The 20,164-nt window shown below is 42.5% G+C and overlaps 1 protein-coding gene across 9 annotated transcripts in view; it reads left to right on the plus strand.

Moving 5' to 3' along the window:
- GIGYF2 (GRB10 interacting GYF protein 2) overlaps positions 1 to 20,164 on the plus strand; it is a 128,225-nt gene that overhangs the window by 101,296 nt on the left and 6,765 nt on the right. For all 9 annotated transcript variants that reach the window (XM_061122477.1, XM_061122470.1, XM_061122479.1 and 6 more), the window contains 8 exons: positions 404 to 562; positions 3,198 to 3,434; positions 10,341 to 10,463; positions 13,404 to 13,613; positions 13,739 to 13,941; positions 15,087 to 15,241; positions 16,762 to 16,949; positions 19,221 to 19,368. In XM_061122477.1, the coding sequence (XP_060978460.1) occupies positions 404 to 562; positions 3,198 to 3,434; positions 10,341 to 10,463; positions 13,404 to 13,613; positions 13,739 to 13,941; positions 15,087 to 15,241; positions 16,762 to 16,949; positions 19,221 to 19,368 (1,423 nt within the window). The remainder of the gene's footprint in view (positions 1 to 403; positions 563 to 3,197; positions 3,435 to 10,340; positions 10,464 to 13,403; positions 13,614 to 13,738; positions 13,942 to 15,086; positions 15,242 to 16,761; positions 16,950 to 19,220; positions 19,369 to 20,164) is intronic.

The following is a 20,164-nucleotide window of genomic DNA, read 5'->3' on the forward strand; positions in this document are numbered from 1 at the left end:
CTTCTCTCTACTCACCAGGTGTATTTGCTGCTGACTTAGGTTCTCAGTTGATTAAAAAAATTGGGACTATTGGTAGCAAGAGAAACGAAAGCTTGAGTCCTTACTAGTGTTAATCAGGAAATGATGGTGCTAACACTGAAACCAGGGTGAACTTAACACATGCAGTGCTGTTTAACGATCAATATTTTAAGTACAAATTATTTTGACTCTTAATATACCTATTCCCCAGCTCACTTGAACACTTTTTACTCTAGACGTTGGTTAGATACTTTTTCTATTTGCTGTTAACAGAATCTTAGCAGCACATAGCCTGTGTCTTTTCAAATTATAATGTATTGATAACATACTAGTTGAGACGCACAGAAGGATATGCAGACACTCACACATACCCTCTTTAATTCAGGAAGAGGCTCTGCGACGCCAGAGGGAGCAAGAAATCGCGTTAAGGCGGCAGCGAGAAGAGGAAGAGAGACAGCAGCAGGAAGAAGCTCTTAGGAGACTGGAGGAGAGAAGGCGAGAAGAGGAGGAGAGGCGGAAGCAAGAAGAATTGTTACGCAAGCAGGTGATCAGAGCACTTGTTCTCCTCATTTCTTCTTTGAAGCTAGGAATTAGTGATCTAGAAAGTCTTAGGATATTAGGAGAGCCCATCTAAAGCTTTTTCAGGTTGCTGAAAGTTACCAAAGGAGATCTGAGTGGCTCTTAATACTTCTGTAATAGCCATCCCACGTGTAATTATAAAAGCTGAACAAAATGTCAAGGAATCAAAACAAACAAAAAACAGCACCACAGGAATCAAAGAAGGGCTCCTCTTAAAAAACCAAACGTGCGGCATGGAGGTTGATGCCTTGTTGCCTTAGGGTTCTCCCCTGTCCGCACCGTTAGAGCGTGTAGTTCTCTGCTGCCTAGTGTAGCCGTGAGATCACACAGCAGTGCTGTTACCTAACTCCAGTGCAGCCAGGACCCCTGCAGCATTTTGCTTTAATGTTTAAGAACAGTAATAGATTTTTTATTAGTGGATTCTATTTTTAGAACAGTGTTAGATTTTCAGAAAAATTGGGATGGTAGTACAAAGATTTTCAGAAAAATTGGGATGGTAGTACAGTTTGCTATATTACTAGTTTACATTAGTATGGTACATTAATTGTGATAAACCAATGCTGACACATGACTAAATCAGTATTGATGCATTTTTATTAACTAAAGGCTGTAGTTTATTAACATTTCTTAAGTTTTCCCCTCATGTCTCTTTTCAGTTTTAGGATTTCATTCAGAATATTGCATTAAGTTGTCATGTCTCCTTAGCTTGTTCTTGGCCATGACAGTTTCTCAGAATTTTTTTTTTTTTTTTTTTTTTTGAGTTAAACCACTTTAAGGAATACTGGTCAGTATATTGAAGGGTAACCCTCTATTAGAGTTCTTTTGAAGTTTTTCTCACAATTAAACTGGTGTTAGGGGTGTTTGGGGAAGAAGATCACAGCAGTAAAGTACCATTTTCATCACATACCAAGGCTGTATATTAGCACCATGATGTGTGGTTATTAACGGTGACATTGATCTCCTGGCTGCAGTAGTGCTTATCGGGTTCTCCGCCATACTTTTCCCCTTTACTGTGTTCTTTGGAAGGAAGTCACCATGTGCAGCAGTCCACACTTACGGATGTAGGTTTTTGTTTGTTGATTAGATTGACACAAAACTGGAGATTACCTGCTTTTGCTTAAGTTCTTGATTAAAACTCTTTAGAGAAATCTAAATTCTTTAGAGGTAGATAATTTCCAGGTTAGGTTGTATGTTAATGCATTATTTGGCTTATTTATTCAACAGTTAATATATATTCTGTTAATATACCATATGCTAGTTACTGTGATTATTTCCTGCTCAAGTCCTAAACTTTCTGAGAAATTGTTTCTGCCCTCAAGAAGCTCACAGACTATGTAGGTAATGATTTTATAAGAAATAAATACCACATTGTAGATCTTTCAGCTGAAAAATCAAAATACTGACCTAAAATTGGCTAAAACAGCAGATAACATTATTGCCTCACCTGTCAAGGTGTTCTGGAGATAAGGCAGCTAAACATGAACTTTGGTGACTCAGTGATGTCATTAAGACTCCAGGTGCTCCCCATGCTTCTCTGTCATGTCCTGGTGTGTTGACGTCTTCGCTCACGGTTCATACTCTGCTCTACCAGGTCTTGGTGTGTTGACTTTTAAGTTCATGTTTTTTACCTGATGGTTAGTAGTGTTGGATACCATACTGTACCCAGAAAGGGAGTGGCCCTTCTCTCGTGCTTCTTTCCTCTCCTCTGGGAAGAATATCTTTTCTAGAATCAGCCCTTTGGCCTAAATTAGATTACATGGGTGTCCCAGTTTACACTGGAAGCTTAAAAAGCGAAGCTTGGCATTTTAAACCTTGAATGTGACAGGAGGCTCTCTCTACAAAGAAGACGACGGAAAGGAATGGGTGCTGGATAGCTAAGAATAGTTGCTGTCACCAGTTGGCTAAGAGCATCCAGAGAGAGGAGAACAAAGGATAGTTGAGTGTAAGCGAAAGACAGAGGGGACATCTACCTTCTGAAGGCAAAGAAAGTCCTCGTAGAGTAGCCGATGTCTGCCCTGAGTTCTGGAGAGTGGAGGGGCGTGTGCTATCCGGATAAGATAGAGCATTGCAAGTGCTGTAACCAGCCTTCACAGAGGAAGGCCAGGAGAACTCCAGGGGGCACATGGAGTGGTTTTGAGGGAGAGAAGCAGGAAGAGAATGATCCAGGGTACTACCGAAAGTAGTAGAGGGATAGAGGATGTGTGAAGGGGAGCTCTCCCAGGGGCCTGTGAGCCACCAGGGGCGAGACCCTCGGATGGAGGTCTTGTAAAGCTGCTTTGGGTCTGGCCCTGGCTGAGGCTTTCCTGAGAGTCAGTTTCCTTGCAGGTCCTAGCAGCTCTCTGCACCCAGCATCCGTCACGCACTGACTCTGCCTCAGGGTTGGAGCAGATTCAAGGGTTCTTGCCTGAGGTTGTGGCAATCTCTTAGAGATCAGTATTACCACAGATGTCCAAAGTGATGTTCCTTTTATGTAGAAATTAGCAAATAAATGAAATATGATGTTATCCGGTAAGCACACCTCTGACCGAAGCCTTGAAAAGTGACTCAGATTTGTTTTAAAACATAATTAAATTTTATTATTTTCTTTTCCTTCTGGGAAGGAAGAGGAGGCTGCAAAATGGGCCCGGGAAGAAGAGGAAGCCCAGCGTAGGTTAGAGGAGAACCGGCTACGGATGGAAGAGGAGGCAGCCAGGCTGCGGCACGAGGAGGAGGAGCGGAAGCGGAAAGAGCTGGAGCTCCAGCGGCAGAAGGAGCTGCTGCGGCAGAGGCAGCAGCAGCAGGAGGCTCTCCGGAGGCTGCAGCAGCAGCAGCAGCAGCAGCAGCTGGCGCAGATGAAGGTAAAGCCGGGCGCCGGGCAGGCCACCCGCTGGAGGAGCTGCCTGCCCGCTTTTGTGGTTGGGTGGGTGCTGGCGGTGCGGAAGCATAAACTGTTCTTTATGTTAAGTATTGCGACTTCCCGTTTTTTGATCAGCAAAATGTAACAAGATGCATTGTACTTTGTGTTAGACATTTAAAGAAGGGAAGAATAAGTAAAAGAGTCTAGGACGTGAGCAGCAACATAGGCAAAAACCAAGTAGATCTATGTGGTTCATAAATTTAAACATTGGTGTGCCTACTCTATCAGTTCAACAGTGCTAAGGCAAGGATAAACGAGACAAGGCGACTTTCCTCAAAGAGCCCATAGACTCATGAGTACAGGAAACTCAAACATTTGGGTGTGTAAGTAGGAACCATCATACAGGGCTTGAAATATAGCTGACTGTGGGGGTTATTGAAAGGTGGATTGAGGTGATGTATGCCAAGTGTTGTTTTAGGAGGGTTCAAAGCCTTATTTGAAATAGTAGAAAGTAAGACTGGGAAACCAGTAGAGAGTGTGATGGTGGTAGTGAGAATGAAGAGGGCCAAGATGAGACCTGGCTAACATTAATAAGCAAGACTTAGTGATGCTCTAAATCTGAGGGGTGAGGGCAGAAGTTGGAATGGCTCTTAGATAGTAGGCCTTCCATGACTGGGAAAGTGGTGGAACTGTTGATGAAATAGAAGTAATTGGAGAGGGAGGAGCAGATTTATGGTAGGGTCTACAAAACTTCTTATGGAGTGTATGGCTGGTCGTGAGGCTTAGTATCCCCTATCTTCAAGGAGCTCGTAGGATAAAGACATAAACAGAAAATTGGAATACAGTGGGGTAGGTGTAGTGAGAGAGGGAGCACGAAGCAGTAGTTCTTAAGGTGTGATCAGCTGGGAATTTGTTGATGCTGTTCAGTTGCCGAATTGTGTCTGACTCTGTGACCCCATGGACTGCAGCATACCAGGCTTCTCTGTCCTTCACTATCTCCCACAGTTTGATCAAACTCATGTCCATTGAGTTGATGATGCCATTTAACTGTCTCATCTTCTGTCACCTCCACCTCCTCCTGCCCTCAGTCTTTCCCAGCATCAGAGTCTTTTCCAGTGAGTCACCACTTCGCATCAGGTGGCCGAAGTATTGGAGCTTCAGCTTCAGCATCAGTCCTTCCAATGAATATTCATGGTTGGTTTCCTTTAGGATTGACTAGTTTAATCTCCTTGCTGTCCAAGGGACTCTGAGGAGTCCTCTCCAGCACTGAAGTTCAAAAGCATCAATTCTTTGCCATTCAGCCTTTTTTATGATCAAACTCTTGAGCATCTGTACACAACTACTGGAAAAACCACACGTTTGACTATATGGACCTTTGTCGGCAAAGTGATGTCTCTGCTTTTTAATATGCAGTGTAGGTTTGGTTTGTCATAGCTTTTGTTTTAAGGAGCAAGTGTCTGAATTTCATGGGTGTAGTCACTGTCTACAGTGATTTTGGAGCCCAAGAAAAAAAAGTCTGTCTATATTTCTACTTTTTCCCCATCTGTTTGCCATGAAGTGATGAGACTGGATGCTATGATCTTAGTATTTTGAATGTTGAGTTTTAAGCCAGCTTTTTTACTCCTCTTTCATGCTCATCAAGAAGCTCTTTAGTTCCTTTTCACTTTCTGCCATTAAAGTGATATCATCTCCATATTTGAAGGTGAAAAGTGTGAGTCACTCAGTCGTGTCCGACTTTTGCAACCCCATGGACTGTAGCTCCCCCAGGCTCCTCTGTCCATGGAATTCTCCAAACAAGACTACTGGAGTGGGTAGCCATTCCCTTCTGCAGGGGATCTTCCTGACCCTGGAATTGAACTGGGGTCTCCTGGATTGTAGGCAGATTTTTATCATGTGAGCCACACCACATATCTGAGGCTATTGATAGTTCTCCCAGCAGTCTTGATTCCAACTTGAAATTCATCCAGCCTGGCAGGCACATTCTTGGGTCCTACCCAGACTTACTGAATGAGAACCTCTTGGAAATGGAACCCAACAATTGTGTTTGAATAAGCCTTCCAGGGCTTCTGATGCTCACTAATATGTGAGACCCACTGCCCATCTGAGGCATTGGGGAAGCTTTGCTGAAAGAAGATAACTTCCAAACTGAGGCATGAAGGGAGTGAAAATTTAAATTTAAAGAAAAAAATAAAGGTCAAATAGCCAGTTTGGAGAATGGAGGGGGTTTGTGAGAGCAGTAGAAGTTGCTGGAGAGTGAGCCACGAGGTTCCTATCTAGGCTTCATATCTAGAACTTGAATTGCTAGGTCACATGATGCCAGTGTCTTTAACGGTTTAAGGAACTGCCAGATTGTTTTCTGAATTGGCTGCACCATTTTATGTTCAGTGGCTGAGGGTTCAAGTTTCTTCGCTTCCTCATCCATCTGTATTATCTGACTTTTTGATTGTAGCCATCCTAGGTGTGAAATGATAACTTGTAGTGATTTTGGTTTGAATTTCCCAGATGACTGATGATGTTGAGTATCTCTTTATGTGTTTATTGACAATTTGTAAATCTTCTTTGGAGAAATGTCTGTGTGAGTCCTTTGCCTATTTTTAAACTGGGTTCTTTTTATTACTAAGTTTTTTAAGGGTTCTTTATATGTCTTAGATATTTGAGTTCCATATCACATGATTTAAAAATATTTTCTCTTATTTGTTTTTTTCCCTCTTCCTTGACAGTATCCTTTGCTGCACAAAAGTTTTACATTATGATGAAGTCCGAATTACCTGTTTTTTCTTCTCTTGCTTGTGCTTTTGTTATATCTAAGAATTACTAAATCTGAGGTCATAGTTTTACAGAATCCTATGTTTTCTTCTAAGACTTTGTAGTTTTAGCTCCCTAATCTATTTTGAGTGAATTTTTGTAAATTATGTGAGGTGAGGGTTTGACTTCATTCTTTTGCATGTCATTTATCTGGTTGTCCTAGCACCATTTGTTGAAAAGATTATTGTTTGTCCATTGAATGGCTGCGGCATTCTCCTTAAAAAATTGGACATGTGGATTCGTTTCTGCACTCTGAATTCTTTTCAGGTGATCTGTATGATCACTGTGCTAGTAATACACTGTATCGACGTTACTATTGCTTTGTCATTAAGTTTGAAATCAGAAAGTGAGTCAGTCCTCCCACTTTGTTCCTTTTTCTCATAGTTTATTGGCTCTTCTGTGTTTCTTTAAATTCCATGTGGATTTTAGAATGAGTTTGTCAGTTTCTGTAAAGAAGCCAACTGGGATTCTGATAGGAATTGCATTGACTGTAGATCAGTTTGAGGAGTTTTGGTATTTTAACAATACTTAGTCTTCTGATCTGTAAACATAAGATATTTTTATGTTCCTTTAGATCTTGAATTTCTTTCGCTGTTTTATAGTTTTTAAGAATATAGTTTTTGTACTTTTTTGTTAAATTTATTTTTAAGTATCTTGTCTTGCTTTCATCGTAAATGAAATTTTCAAAATTTCATTTTCAGATTGTTCTTTGTAAGTGTATAGATGTGCGATTGATTTTTGTATACTGAGCTTATATCCTGATTGCTGGACTGATTTATTAATAGTTTCTTAGTGAATTCATTAGGATTTTTTATATCATGTTATCTGCAAATGCTGAGACCAAGAAGCAGCCTACAGTTTAGCCTGTATCTCCAGTGAATCTGCCAGTTACCCCCTAACTGCCTTGTACCCCAACATCCACTGATTTTGAAAGTGCCCTTAGGCTTGAACTCCTCATTCTCCACACTCTGTTGCAGATGAAGTCAGTTTCCTTTGAGAAGAGATCTGGAGCTCTCCCTATTCCAATCTGTTCCTCCTACCTCAACCTCAAGGCCAGAGTTCTTCGAGTCACAGCTCTGGAGCTGGGAACAATGGTGGTGGTGGTTTGGTCACTAAGTCCTGGGATCTTTCCGACCCAGGAATCAAACCCGGGTCTCTGTTTAATTGTTGCAGGCAGACTCTTTACCTACTGAGCTAAGAGGGAATTGCTTTGGGAACAGTGGCACCCGCTTTTTCAGTTGAGCCCTTGGGGGAGGGACAGTAGCCTCAGGTCTCCTTGGCTTACCTCTCCTGGTGGAGTGGAACCTCTGCCTTTCAAACTGTAGGGCAGTGGCAGTCAGGGCCCTAGTGGTCTCAGGAGACCCGGGTTCAATCCCTGGCTCGGAAAGATCCCCTGGAGAAGGAAATGGCAACCCACTCCAGTATTCTTGCCTGGGAAATACCATGCAGTCCATGGGGTAGCAAACGAGTCAGACATGACTTTGCAGCTAAACAACAGCAAACTCAGTAGCTCTATGTAGTTTCCATTCCATAAGTGTAAGCTAGATATAAGAAGTGAGCTCCCATCTCTCAGCAGTGCTTGTCTCTAACTTAGCCTTTGCAACAGGTAGCTGGAGCCAGAATGAGAATTGCTAACACTGGGCTCTTTCCGGGAAGCCAGCCCTCTGTCTGGCAGCCGAGGGGAGAGAGGGAGGCCTGTGTTCTTGGCTCCCACTCCCTCATCTGAAGTGCTGGCTGAGCTGAGGGTTGGGAGAGAGTAGGTCAGGGCACAAGTCCTACAGACTCTGTGTTTTCTTAAGGATTGTTCTTAATACTTCTTAAAGAAATGTTACTTAAAAATGGTGTTGAAAAACTAAGGTAGCAGTATCAGAGCAGGGGGAAAATGCAGATTTTTAAATACCAGTGAAGGACATTCAGGGGTCCGAAAATGTCCCAAATTCCCTACTGTTTACTTCTCATTTGGGAAAGAGTTGTTCTAAAAAACGTGATTGACAACCTTCACTTCTCTGGGCAGTACAGGATGTTGGTTGAACTGGAAAATGCCCTGAGGCAGTGTTGATGGAGTGATGGGATAGTATTTCTTACGTACAAATAAGACTTAAGGGAAATGATATAGATCTGTCATGTGAAGGAGACTTAGATTTGTTCTGCATTGCTCCAGAGAACAGACTCGTGAATCACGAGCAGAAAGTACAGTGAAGTATATTTTGGCACAAATAAAGGAGGATTTCAGAGGTGCCTGTAAGGGGAACAGGCCATTTCAGGAGGCAGTGAATCTATTCTTGGTACTGGCTGAGTTTCTGCTGCAGAGGACTGGCAGTTGGTTCCTTGGTACGGTGGGGTGATATAGCCACTGGGATTTTAGACAACAACAGTAGTTGCTGGTTGATTGCATCAGAATTACAAAAATATGCAAATTCTCTGGCTTTACCGTTGGCTGTTCATTGAACATGGGAGCCAGGGCATCTCTGTTTTTATGGGTCTTCCAAGTGATGCTGCAGGTTTGATAGGACTTTCCAAATGTGTCATTTCCTATGAAGCGGAAGAGTTCATTTGTGCCCCACTTTTCCTACTTTGGTACCCCCGTCTTTCTCTCTTAGCTCCCTTCTGTACCCTCTCCTCCCGGAGCAAAGGTGCATATAAGAGAAGTGTTCATACTACCCACCACTGGGCAGAAAATGTTGAGGGTTGCTCATTATGTTGAGGATGTTCAGTAGTGTTGAGGGCACTCGTTTGGAGAGCTGTCTGGTAACATCAGTGACAGTTTAACCTGCTTTTACCCTTATCCCAGGAGAAGGCAATGGCAACCCACTCCAGTACTCTTGCCTGGAAAATCCCATGGACAGAGGAGCCTGGTAGGCTGCAGTCCATGGTATCGCTAAGAGTTGGACACGACTGAGCAACTTCACTTTCACTTTTCACTTTCATGCATTGGAGAAGGAAATGGCAACCCACTCCAGTGTTCTTGCCTGGAGAATCCCAGGGACGGGGGAGCCTGGTGGGCTGATGTCTGTGGGGTCACACAGAGTCGGACACGACTGAAGTGACTTAGCAGCAGCAGCAGACCCTTATCCCATCAGTTCCAATTTTAGAGATCCCTACTGAAGAACCTTTCTATTTTGGCATTTTGTTTTGATCCACACACACGTACTGTTTTTACTATCTGGTTTAGATTTGGTTTTAGTTTTTAAGAGCCATAAGATGTGTGAAAATTGAGTGAATCTTTTTCTGGCTCAGAAAGACCAAGGGATTCCCTTAGAAACAATCAAACTTTTGAGAACACTAAAGTATACAGGACTCATGTTTACACTTTATTTTAGTCGAAAATTTTAAGGGCTAGGAAAAACAGAATAATCGATTAAAACCAATTTAGTGCTCATGACTAGAAGCCACAGCCTGGTTAATTCTCTTTTGTGAAAGACTGATTGAAAACTGCCTGGCATTAGCTACCCACCTCAGCTTTCCCTTCAGAAATCTTGTCCTTAACCCTTTCACTGGAAAACAGGGTATCATGTCCTTATTAACTCCTTGGATTAAAAACTTTGTGATTCTTTTGTTTCATTCTCTCCCTTTATGGCTGTATATCAGTGACAGGTGTAACAAATTTGCAGTTTCGTAAGAGTAAATCAAATAAAAGTGTATTGATGTATTTTGGGCTTCCCTGGTGGCTCAGTGGTAAAGAACTTGCCTGACAGTGCAGGAGATGCAGTGTTTCAATCCCTGGGTCAGGAAAAACCCCTGGAAGAGGATGTGGCAACCCACTCCAGTATTCTTTGCCTGGGGACTCCCATGCAGAAGCCTGGTGGGCTACAGTCTGTGGGGTTGCAAAATAGTCAGACACCACTTAGCAACTAAAACAGCAATAATATTGATATGTTTTAAGTTGTTTTAAAATTATCTTGTGACAAAAGAAAATTAAGTAAAAGAAGCAAAACTGATTGGTAGAATAGTCATGTAAAAGGATCAAAGAAGGAAATTTGAATTGACTGTTATAAATGATATTGAGGGAAGCATGAATATTCTGGCTGTACACAATGCATTATTGCCCTCCGTTTCCTATCCGTGTGTCCTCATGAACTCTTCTGCCTTCCTTTTTTGCTAGCTTCCCTCTTCTTCAACGTGGGGCCAGCAGTCCAACACGACAGCATGTCAGTCTCAGGCAACACTATCATTGGCTGAAATCCAAAAACTAGAAGAGGAACGAGAACGGCAGCTTCGAGAGGAGGTAAATTTTAAAAGTGATCTAGACAATCGGTGATTAAGAATAGCCAGTGTGCATTCTGGATTAGTGGCTACTAAAGATAAATATTGTTGTCAGAGTTGCTGTGTATCCGAGTTAGATATTTATTTTTCAGCTCTTTAGCCTGTACAATGGTCACTAGCAAATATGAAGGATCTAACAGAAATAACATTAAGATTGGGTACAAAAATATTCGATTACCTTAAACATTTTACCATAGCTCTTGAGAGAATAGCTCAGAAATAAAAGTTACATGGGTGTTTCAGAATTAGGGGTGAGTTTTGTGCAGATAGCCTCTTATAAATTTAATGCTTACAATGCAGAAATTTTTTTCTCTAAAGGGTACTGGGTTCTGACTAACCTATAAAACCTTAAAATATGACAAATACAGTCTCTCTGTTTGTTCATCTGTATCCTGTAGTTCCTCATTAGGATAGAGAGGATACGAAAAAGAGAAAGGGATGGGGGGCGGTAGAACATAGTTCTTGACAGAAAGGAAAAAATGAGTAAGTGAAATGGTTTGGCTCAGCATACCACTAGCTGAGTGCCATCCGTCCATTGTGTATTTGCTGCTCGTGGGGATATAGTTGAATCTAAAACAGACAAGTCTCTCCCTTCATAAAGCTTACCTTTAGTTGAGGGAACAAGGACAGGAAAAGACATACGGAGTTCTAGAAGGCAGTATCTGTCAGAAAGAAAAATAAAGTGGGAAGGGGCATAGGGAGAAGGTTGGGACTTGGGAATAGTATCGGTGGTGGGTAGCAATTGACTGTCTAGTTTTATTTGAGATAGTACTGACTGGGAAGGCCTCTCTGAGAAGGTGGCATGAGGTAACTGAGTCTTAAAGGAAGTACTGTACGTGGGTATGATTTGAGGCAGAGCAGTCAATTTGTTCGAGAATGCAAGCTGTCATTCTGGATCTGGGTGGTGTGGTTCACTAAAGGCTGTGAAAATTGTCTGTGCATGTTCACCGTGTAGTGTGCATGACATCACCCAGTAGGTTAAAAGCTTTCTTCGCCTTAAAATTTACCATATTTCCTACCCTCTTTCGAAAGAAAAAAGGCTGAGCTTTCTCTGAAATCATCTCTCTTTTCTCAAACGTTACCAGCTGGATGCAGAGCAGAGTGTAGCTTCTGCCTCCAAGGCTAGAAATTGTTCCACTAATTTCGGTCTCTGCAAAATGAAAAAATAATAATGGTCATCAGAGTTGGAATCACAGGTTTTTTCTTGTTCATATTTTTGTCTGTTAGAAGTTAATAATTGCCTTGTGTTTTCATTTGATTTTCTTTGAACAGTTAAGTCTGCACGCTTCAAAATGTATAAAGTGCCACCCAGCAGATAGTATCTGACAGTTCTATTTCATTCTTTCCCTGGAGGTGTCCTTTCCAGGACCCTCTAATTTGTTCAGATCTGAACATGCTTGGCTTGCTGCACACATGTGCTGTTTCTCAAAATTTTGTCATCTGCATATTGTCCCAGGTGGCATTAGTGGTAAAGAATCCACCTGCCAATGCAGGAGATATAAGGGAGGAGGGTTCAGTCCCTGGGTTGGGAAGATCCCCTGAAGGAGGAAGTGTCAGCTGCCTCTAGTATTCTTGCTTGGGAGAATCCCATAGACAGAGAATCCTGGTGGGCTACAGTCCATGGGATCACACAGTATCTTTTCTTTCAGTCCTTCTATTGAACTTTTAACATATGCTCTCTTAAAGTTCTGAGTCCATATATTGTTCCCTCTTAAGTATTTGTGTTTATAGTCTCTTACTCTTGTTTCACTGAATACAGCATCTTACCTCTAAGAGTAATACTTACTCGTCACTTCTATTTCCCTTGTCTTGTTTCTGTTACAGCAGAACTTTGCTTGTTTGATTTGGGCTCTGGCTTTCATCTTACAGGCTGTGTCAGATGTCTGCATCCTGGGCTATTTGTTCTTATTTAGGAAGGAGACACTGAGGTGCTGTTGGGAGGCTCTGGGACATGTGGCGCCTTGCTGGGGTTTGATGTGATGGTGTTTGTGGTGGTCTCTCCTGTTCAAATCCTACCATCTGTTGGCATCTGTGGGTGTATTCTCTTGTGGTAGGTCAGTTTTCCTATAGAATAATCCACTTAGCTGGTTCAGCCTCTTTAAAAAGGAAAGTTTTAATTTTCTGCTGGGGAGAGGTGAGGGAAAGTTGCCAACTGCATTGGGTGGGGAGGGTAATTCAGGGTCTTAATGTTGCTTTTTACAGACTTTCAGCCTGTCTTCCTTTGTTTGAGATACCCATGCCTGTAATTCCTGAGCTTTCTGTATGAATTGACCTGTTTCTGAGCTTTCTTTACTTAGGTTTCAACTTACTGGGTCTGTTGTATTGGCTGTCTTTATTTGCCTGCTTTCCAGCTTTTAAAAACTTTTTCATTCTCTTTGTCCTTAAAGTTTATGTTGTAGAAAAAAATTATTTTTGTTATTTTGATAGGACTTTGGAAATAAGCATATTACATTCTTATGCTTAAATAGAAGTCCTATTTAATTTTTAAGAAGTAATTCTTAATTTCTTTTTATTCTTCTCTTAGTACTTCTGACAGTTTACATCTTTATTTGCAGCAGAGGAGTTAACTGTTAGGCGTTTAATTTTATATAGTTGCTTCCCAGGTGGCATTAGTGATAAAGAACCCACCTGCCAGTACAAGAGACGTAAGAGACACAGGTTTGATCCCTGGGTTGGCAAGATCCCCTAGAGGAGGGCATGGCAATGCACTCCAGTATTCTTGCCTGGAGAGTCCCATGGACAGAGGAGCCTGGTGGGTACAGTCCGTAGGGTCACAGAGTCAGGCACAACTGAAGCATCTCAGCACACACACTATGTATTTATATTCCATTTGGTATACTGGACATTTGTAACTTTTATTTTAAAAACTGGAATCCTGAGGTAGCTTCTGTTGTGCCTGCAGCAGAGGCGCCAGCAGAGGGAACTGATGAAAGCTCTCCAGCAGCAGCAGCAGCAGCAACAGCAGAAACTCTCGGGCTGGGGGAACGTCAGCAAACCTGCAGGCACTGCGAAGTCTCTGCTGGAGATCCAACAGGAAGAAGCCAGGCAGATGCAGAAGCAGCAGCAGCAGCAGCAGCAACACCAGCAGCCAAACAGAGCCCGGAGTAACACGGTGGGTCCGCCTTCCCACGCAGGCGTGTGGGCTGGCGGTGTGAGCGACCTGCTCTGACTGCGGTGGGCGCTCTTTGTGCCCTTTTCATATTGTCAACTAGTTATTCCTGTCTCTTTCTTTAACAGCATTCCAACCTGCACACCAGCATTGGGAATTCTGTTTGGGGCTCTATAAATACTGGTCCCCCTAACCAGTGGGCCTCTGACCTAGTCAGTAGTATCTGGAGCAATGCTGACACTAAAAACTCCAACATGGGATTCTGGGATGATGCAGTGAAAGAGGTGGGACCTAGGAACTCAACAAACAAAAATAAAAACGCCGGTCTCAGGTAGGGCTCAAAGCGATCAACCTGTGTTCCTTGGTGGATTGGGGGAGGAAGGGCACGTGAGGAGTATGATACTGGGTGGCCAGAGAAAGGTAGTTATTTAGTTTTTACTTACTTTCACCTATTTCCTGGCATGTGAGGTGATAGTTTGATGATTGTTTTTCTTCCCTATGGAAACACATCGGTATTATTACTAGCGGCTCCTTTGGTTGCTGGACATGGAGTCCATTGCCTGTCACGTGGTAACCACTTAATATTTTTTGTTACTGCTGTTGAATATTTCTCCAAGGTAGTCTCTAAAAGAGTGTAGCATTTTCTCTAAAATTTTAAGTTAGAATATTATAAACACTTAACCTGTTTTATTTTTATGATAAATTTGTTACATCTTACATTCATCTTTCTTTTGTTGAACAAGCATGGGTTTTAATGTTAAGTCATGAACTCAGATCCCAGCACTAGCACTTATGAGCTGTGTGACCTTGGGCAGGAGGGAACCTCTTTGAGCCTCAGTTCCCTCATCTGTAAAATGAAGATAGCAATAGCAACTTCATGGGTGTGGTTGTAAAGGTTAAGTGAATACATGTGAAGTAGTTAGTAAAGTGCCTGGCACATAGTAACCACTTAATAAATGGTAGTGTTGTCAGACTGTTTCTTCTCGATTAATTGAGGGCTTAATGTGTGATGAATAGGACACTGAATAACATGTTGAGCATCTTTGCCAGGCACTGTGCTCTAGGCCTTTGCATATAATATTTTTGTTCTTTTTAATAACCCAAAGAAGTATTAGTGTCATTTTACAGATGAGGAAACTGAGGCTTAGCAAGATTTTAAAATCTTACTGACGGACACATAAGAACTTAATAATTTCTCTGAAAAGAAGCCCTGTATTCACAAACTAAAATGTACTAACCGAGGCTAGATTTTAATAGGTATTGAGTAAACTCCCCAACCCCCAACCCCAGTATTTCACTTTTTTTGTTTTTGGGCTTTTGTTTGTTTGTCTGTTTGTTTTCATTTTTGGAGCCAAGAATTGGATTGCTGGACAGCCATCCAATGTTGCCAAGACATTATCTATGTATGGTGTTAGAGTATGATCATAATAGTAACAGTTCCTGGGAATATAATACCACCCTATTGTTTTGCTTTAGTAAATCTGTAGGTGTGTCTAACCGGCAGAATAAGAAAGTAGAAGAAGAAGAAAAATTGCTGAAGCTCTTTCAGGGAGTAAATAAAGCCCAAGATGGATTTACCCAGTGGTGTGAACAGATGCTTCATGCCCTTAATACGGCAAATAACTTGGATGGTAAGAACTGGGGAGGGAAACCCAGCATGTGGAATGGCAGAGCAGGCCCTACAAAGAGTTAGGAAGTTGAAATGATGGGCCAGCCTTGAGGAGGTGAAGTTTGATGGAGGTCAAGTCCTGCACCTACTGTAAGGACTTGACTCTTTTACAGCATTACTTGTGAGAAAAGTTCTGTAATACTATACTGAACTAGGTTACCAGTGGATGCCAAAACGTAGCTGCTGTTGCAGGCTGTCCTATGATGGACAGGGCGGAAGAGATGATAGTTCCGTCCTGCTCATTTATGGGGGGCATCGCCAGATGGACAAAGGAGAGTAACTGTTACACTGAGGACATAGGTCAGCCTACATGAGAGAAGACTGAGGTGATGTGAGAATTGTTCCGTTCCTGCCTTTGGGGGCAGGGGTGGGAGTCGTGACAGAGCAGGTAGACGTGCTTTGTATGGGATAAAGCTGAGGCCTATAATGTGCAAATGAAAAGGTTTCGGTGCAATTTGAAGAAAAACTTGCTGCTTGTTGATTGTTCACAAAGAGAAGTGTCTGCCTGAGATGGAAGCGAGTACTTCCCTCACTCGCAAATGTTCGAACAGAGACCAGTCAGCTCGGTGTGGATGGCATTCCCATAACTCGTGAGCTTTGCTGAGCTAGTCCATCTCTGATGTCTTTTCTAAAGCCGGAAACCTTTTTTTTTAAAAAAACAGAGCAGGAAAAGAAGGGTTCCTTTGCAGCAGTGTGACAATAGCTGATGGTCAGAACGAGTCAGAGAAAGCAAGAGTGAAAAAGAGTAATGACTACCATCCATTAAGCACCTACCATGTACTAGGCACTTTCTAGGGGTTAATATGTGTTATCCTAGTTATCTTAATTTTTGCCATAACTTACCTTTACAATGTCGGTGATGTTATCCCCATTTTATAAATTAGGAAACGGAGGCTCAGGATGGTTAAGTAGCTCATCAAGGTCACACAGTGAGCAAATTTCAGAGTCAAGTTTTAAACCCATGTCTGTCTAACTCTGATACTTGCACTTTTCTCCTGCACCACACTGCTTCATATTGAATTTTTCTGTGTAAACAGAGGTTATCTCAGTGAAGCGAAAGGAGGCTGCAGCTGTATCTTCAGTATCTGTCACGGTGCCTGGCATACACCATGGCACTTAAAACATATTGACTGAATTTAAAGAAGAAAAGAAAGGAATCCCCAGATTACTTTAGTCTTAGGCAAGCAGTTGTTTCATCAACATAACTTAGTTTCTAGCAAAATAACATTTAGTGAAACAAACGCATGATATCTTCATCTCTGTGATATTTCAGATGATTTGGGGTGTTACAATGAGATTGGGGTTCCCCACCCATGACTACAGAGTAGGTTAAAGAATACTTAGCGTAATAGCTGCATGCCTTTCCAGTTTCCATCATTCATGTCCCTGTTAGGTGTTAAAATATATTGAAGACTGAACCTGATCTCTGCTGTGTGGTATTTCATTGTTACTTTTTATGTCTTCTCCCCTCTCATGATACAGTGCCCACATTTGTTTCTTTCCTGAAGGAAGTAGAATCTCCATATGAGGTCCATGATTACATTAGGGCCTATTTAGGAGATACCTCAGAGGCCAAGGAGTTTGCCAAGCAGTTCCTTGAGCGCCGTGCCAAACAGAAAGCCAACCAGCGGCAGCAGCAGCAGCAGCAGCAGCAGCAGCAGCAGCAGCAGGTATGAGGCAGCAGAATGTGACGCCCTGGTCAGTGTTAGCGTCTTGAAAGTGGAGCAGCCAGAGAAATGAAAATTTAAAATACTACTACCATTTTTGTACATCACATGACTGGAACCTTTTAAAACCAGGTAGACTTGACGTTTTCAAGTTACATGTCCTGAGACCTTTGTGAATTTCCCAAATACCAACTATATAACCATTCATTCACTGATAGGCATGCCAGCCCCATTTTTCTTGGTTCATATAAGTGCCTCTGTCCAATTGCAAATGCCAACTTGTCATAGGTGCATAAATTTGGTTTTAATAGTTAAAACTCACCAGTGTTAACTCTCTGAAGCTTCAGATCATTTGTTCCCAGTATTGACAATACTGTACCTGCCAAATATCTCATACACTGTTGATGAGAATGTAAAGGCATAATCAGTTCTTGTTATTCTCGGGAGTTCTGTTCTGTGGACTTGCTGCCAACACAGAATTAGCAAGTGCTGAACCATTGCTCCTAGCGGGGTTAGGTTTCTGTGGACCTGTGTTACAGCATTTTTGTCAACTGATAACTGTTAATACTGATAACCTTGTTCTGTGTGTGTTTCTGTTTAAGGATACCTTATTTAAATACATTGCTGCTTCCTTAATACCGAACTCACAGCCACTGTCACTATGATGCATGCTTGAATAAAGCTTACCTAACACACACATTTTCTGAGGCACATCACAGTCTTTGGGCCCTTTAGAAACACTAGACAGCACTTGACGCTCGGGAGCCATTTTAAACAATGAAATCACCAACAGCAGTGTGCAAAACATGACCCAAAATAGACCGAGAAAGATGCCCCTTTGCAGTATGAGAGCTGGGACAAGAAGGCAGAAAGTATTGCCCAGTTCTGCCTCAACTAGGAACATGTATCTTGGGCAGCTCAGTTTTTCATTGCTCTATAGACATGCATGTTCCAAATGAGGACAGAAACACTATAAGTAAGCAAATTCACAGATAATGGAATCCATGAATGATAAGGATTGTCTTTACAAGTTTTCTGAAAAACAGTCTGTCAGAACTCACAGACAGGCTTAAGAATATTTTTAATCTCGTAGTTCTTCTACCAGAATGTTTGTCATAGCGCACCTTTAGGAGTGTGTAAGGTACAGAGAAGTATAGGGCATTTAAAATCCGTTTGGATAGATGGGGCTAATGGATCAACTGAAGGAAAATGAAATACGTGAACACAAACAGCCCCAGGAAAAATATTTTAAGGAATCAGAAGACACCATGCAGCAGTACAGAAGTCTCTCCGTCTGTGAGAGGGCCACTTCTGTGCGCACAGCCAGGCTTGTCCTCCCCACGTGCTCGCTCCAGTCTGCACCCCCCCACCCCGTTCCGTCACCTAGCTCGGGAACCTGATCCCAGTTTAAAATGAGTTGCTCTCATAAGAGCAGCATGTAGTATGAATGGCTGGTAGACTGTTTCATAGTTTAACCAGTTGGTATAAAGTATGTGAAGAATATTTTGGGAACAGATCCCTTCTGGGATTGCTGATAGGAATATTGTTTGGTGATGGGCCGTCGGCCGGTCTGTAGGCTCTCCTCTCTGTTCCGGGGCCCGGAGAATAAAGGAACCTTCCACTTTGAGTAGGTGAGGGGTATAAATTGCCAGAGAGCGAATTCCTGGTGGATGGTACAGATTCCATGTATGTCTGGAGAGTTGTTTGGTTTTTTTAATTTTGTTTCATTTTTTGCTGTGCTGGGTTGTGGTCTGTTCTCTAGTTGCAGTGAGCGGGGCCCATCTCCATCGCGATGCACAGGCTTTCTCATTGCAGTGGCTTCTCTTAGGGAGCACAGGCTCTAGGGCGTGCGGGCTCAGCACTTGTGGGTCCCAGGTTCCAGAGCCCAGGCTCAGTCCTTCCACAGCAGGTGGGATCTTCCCAGATCAGGGATTGAGCCTGTGACCCTTGTACTGGCAGGCGGATGCTTTACCACTGAGCCACCAGGGAAGCCCCTGGAGAGGTTTTGACCGCTGTGTGTCCCAGCAGTGTGGACACCTGGAGTCCCCAGGATGGGCCTGTGGAGACACACGGCCTAAGTGGGCTGCCTGAATCTCAGTGAAGGGAAGAAGGTGGCTCAGTGGACTGCTCCCAGTTTCTTGTTACCAGAATCCACGGTAGGCTTTCTGTCTTTAAACTCCTCCTTGGTAAGGTGAGGCCAGGTCAGCCATTTTCTGAGGGTGGGCCAGGCTTGTGTCCACTGTGTAATCTCAGCAGTGCCATCTTGTGTTACAGGACTCTGTGTGGGGGATGAACCACAGTGCACTCCATTCAGTATTTCAGACCAATCAGACCAACAACCAACAATCCAATTTTGAAGCTGTACAAAGTGGCAAGAAGAAGAAAAAGCAGAAGATGGTCCGAGCAGATCCTAGTCTATTAGGTGAGCACAGGCCTGAAGTCTTAGCTGGGTGTTGGGGGTGGAGTATATGCAAGTACTATGGTGGAGGGTTTTTCATGAAGGGAAATTTTTCTTACAAAAGTTTTTTTAGCCAGTTCAAAATAAATAGTATTTACTGGGCATCTCTGCAAGAGCTATGCCTCATCTACTATAGGGAGTAAGAAAAAAATACATTGTATGGTGTCTTATATTTTAAAGACTTTTTATATGTAACATGAATTTTCCTAAAAAAACTTCCAGTTTAGTTGGAAAATAATGCTAATGGAGAACAGTAAATGTTGTTTAAAATGTAAAATGCTGATTTGCATGGAAGCAGACCATAATCGAAGCAGATGCTCAAAAAAGAACTGATATTTGTTGATATTCACTGTATAATATGCTCAGTGCATATTGAGGTGCACTGCATTATGAGGCAGTGTTCCAGGGGTAACAATAGTAAACCAAGGCCTACAGGATTGAGGACGCTTCCCAGAGTCACTCAGCATTTAGCAGTGCAGCTGGGATCTCAGAGCAGGTCTGTTTTCTCTTCACTCTTCTGTGTTACCCATAGCTATTCTTTCTTTTTTTCCCATGACTGTTCTTACCCAATGTTAGGGACCAGTGTCCTCATACAGGTCAGCTCTGTGGAAAAGGTGACACCTGAATTGGGGCTTTGAAAAAGCAGGAAGGATAGGGTATGGTGTTTCTGGAATAACAAACAGCATAGGCAAAGTTGATGGGCTGCCTTTGTTTCTTAAACTGGGCCTAACAACCTCACCAGCAAGGATGAAATTAAAAT

Source organism: Dama dama, chromosome 20 (genome assembly GCF_033118175.1).
Source record: "Dama dama isolate Ldn47 chromosome 20, ASM3311817v1, whole genome shotgun sequence".
Lineage (NCBI taxonomy): Eukaryota > Metazoa > Chordata > Mammalia > Artiodactyla > Cervidae > Dama > Dama dama.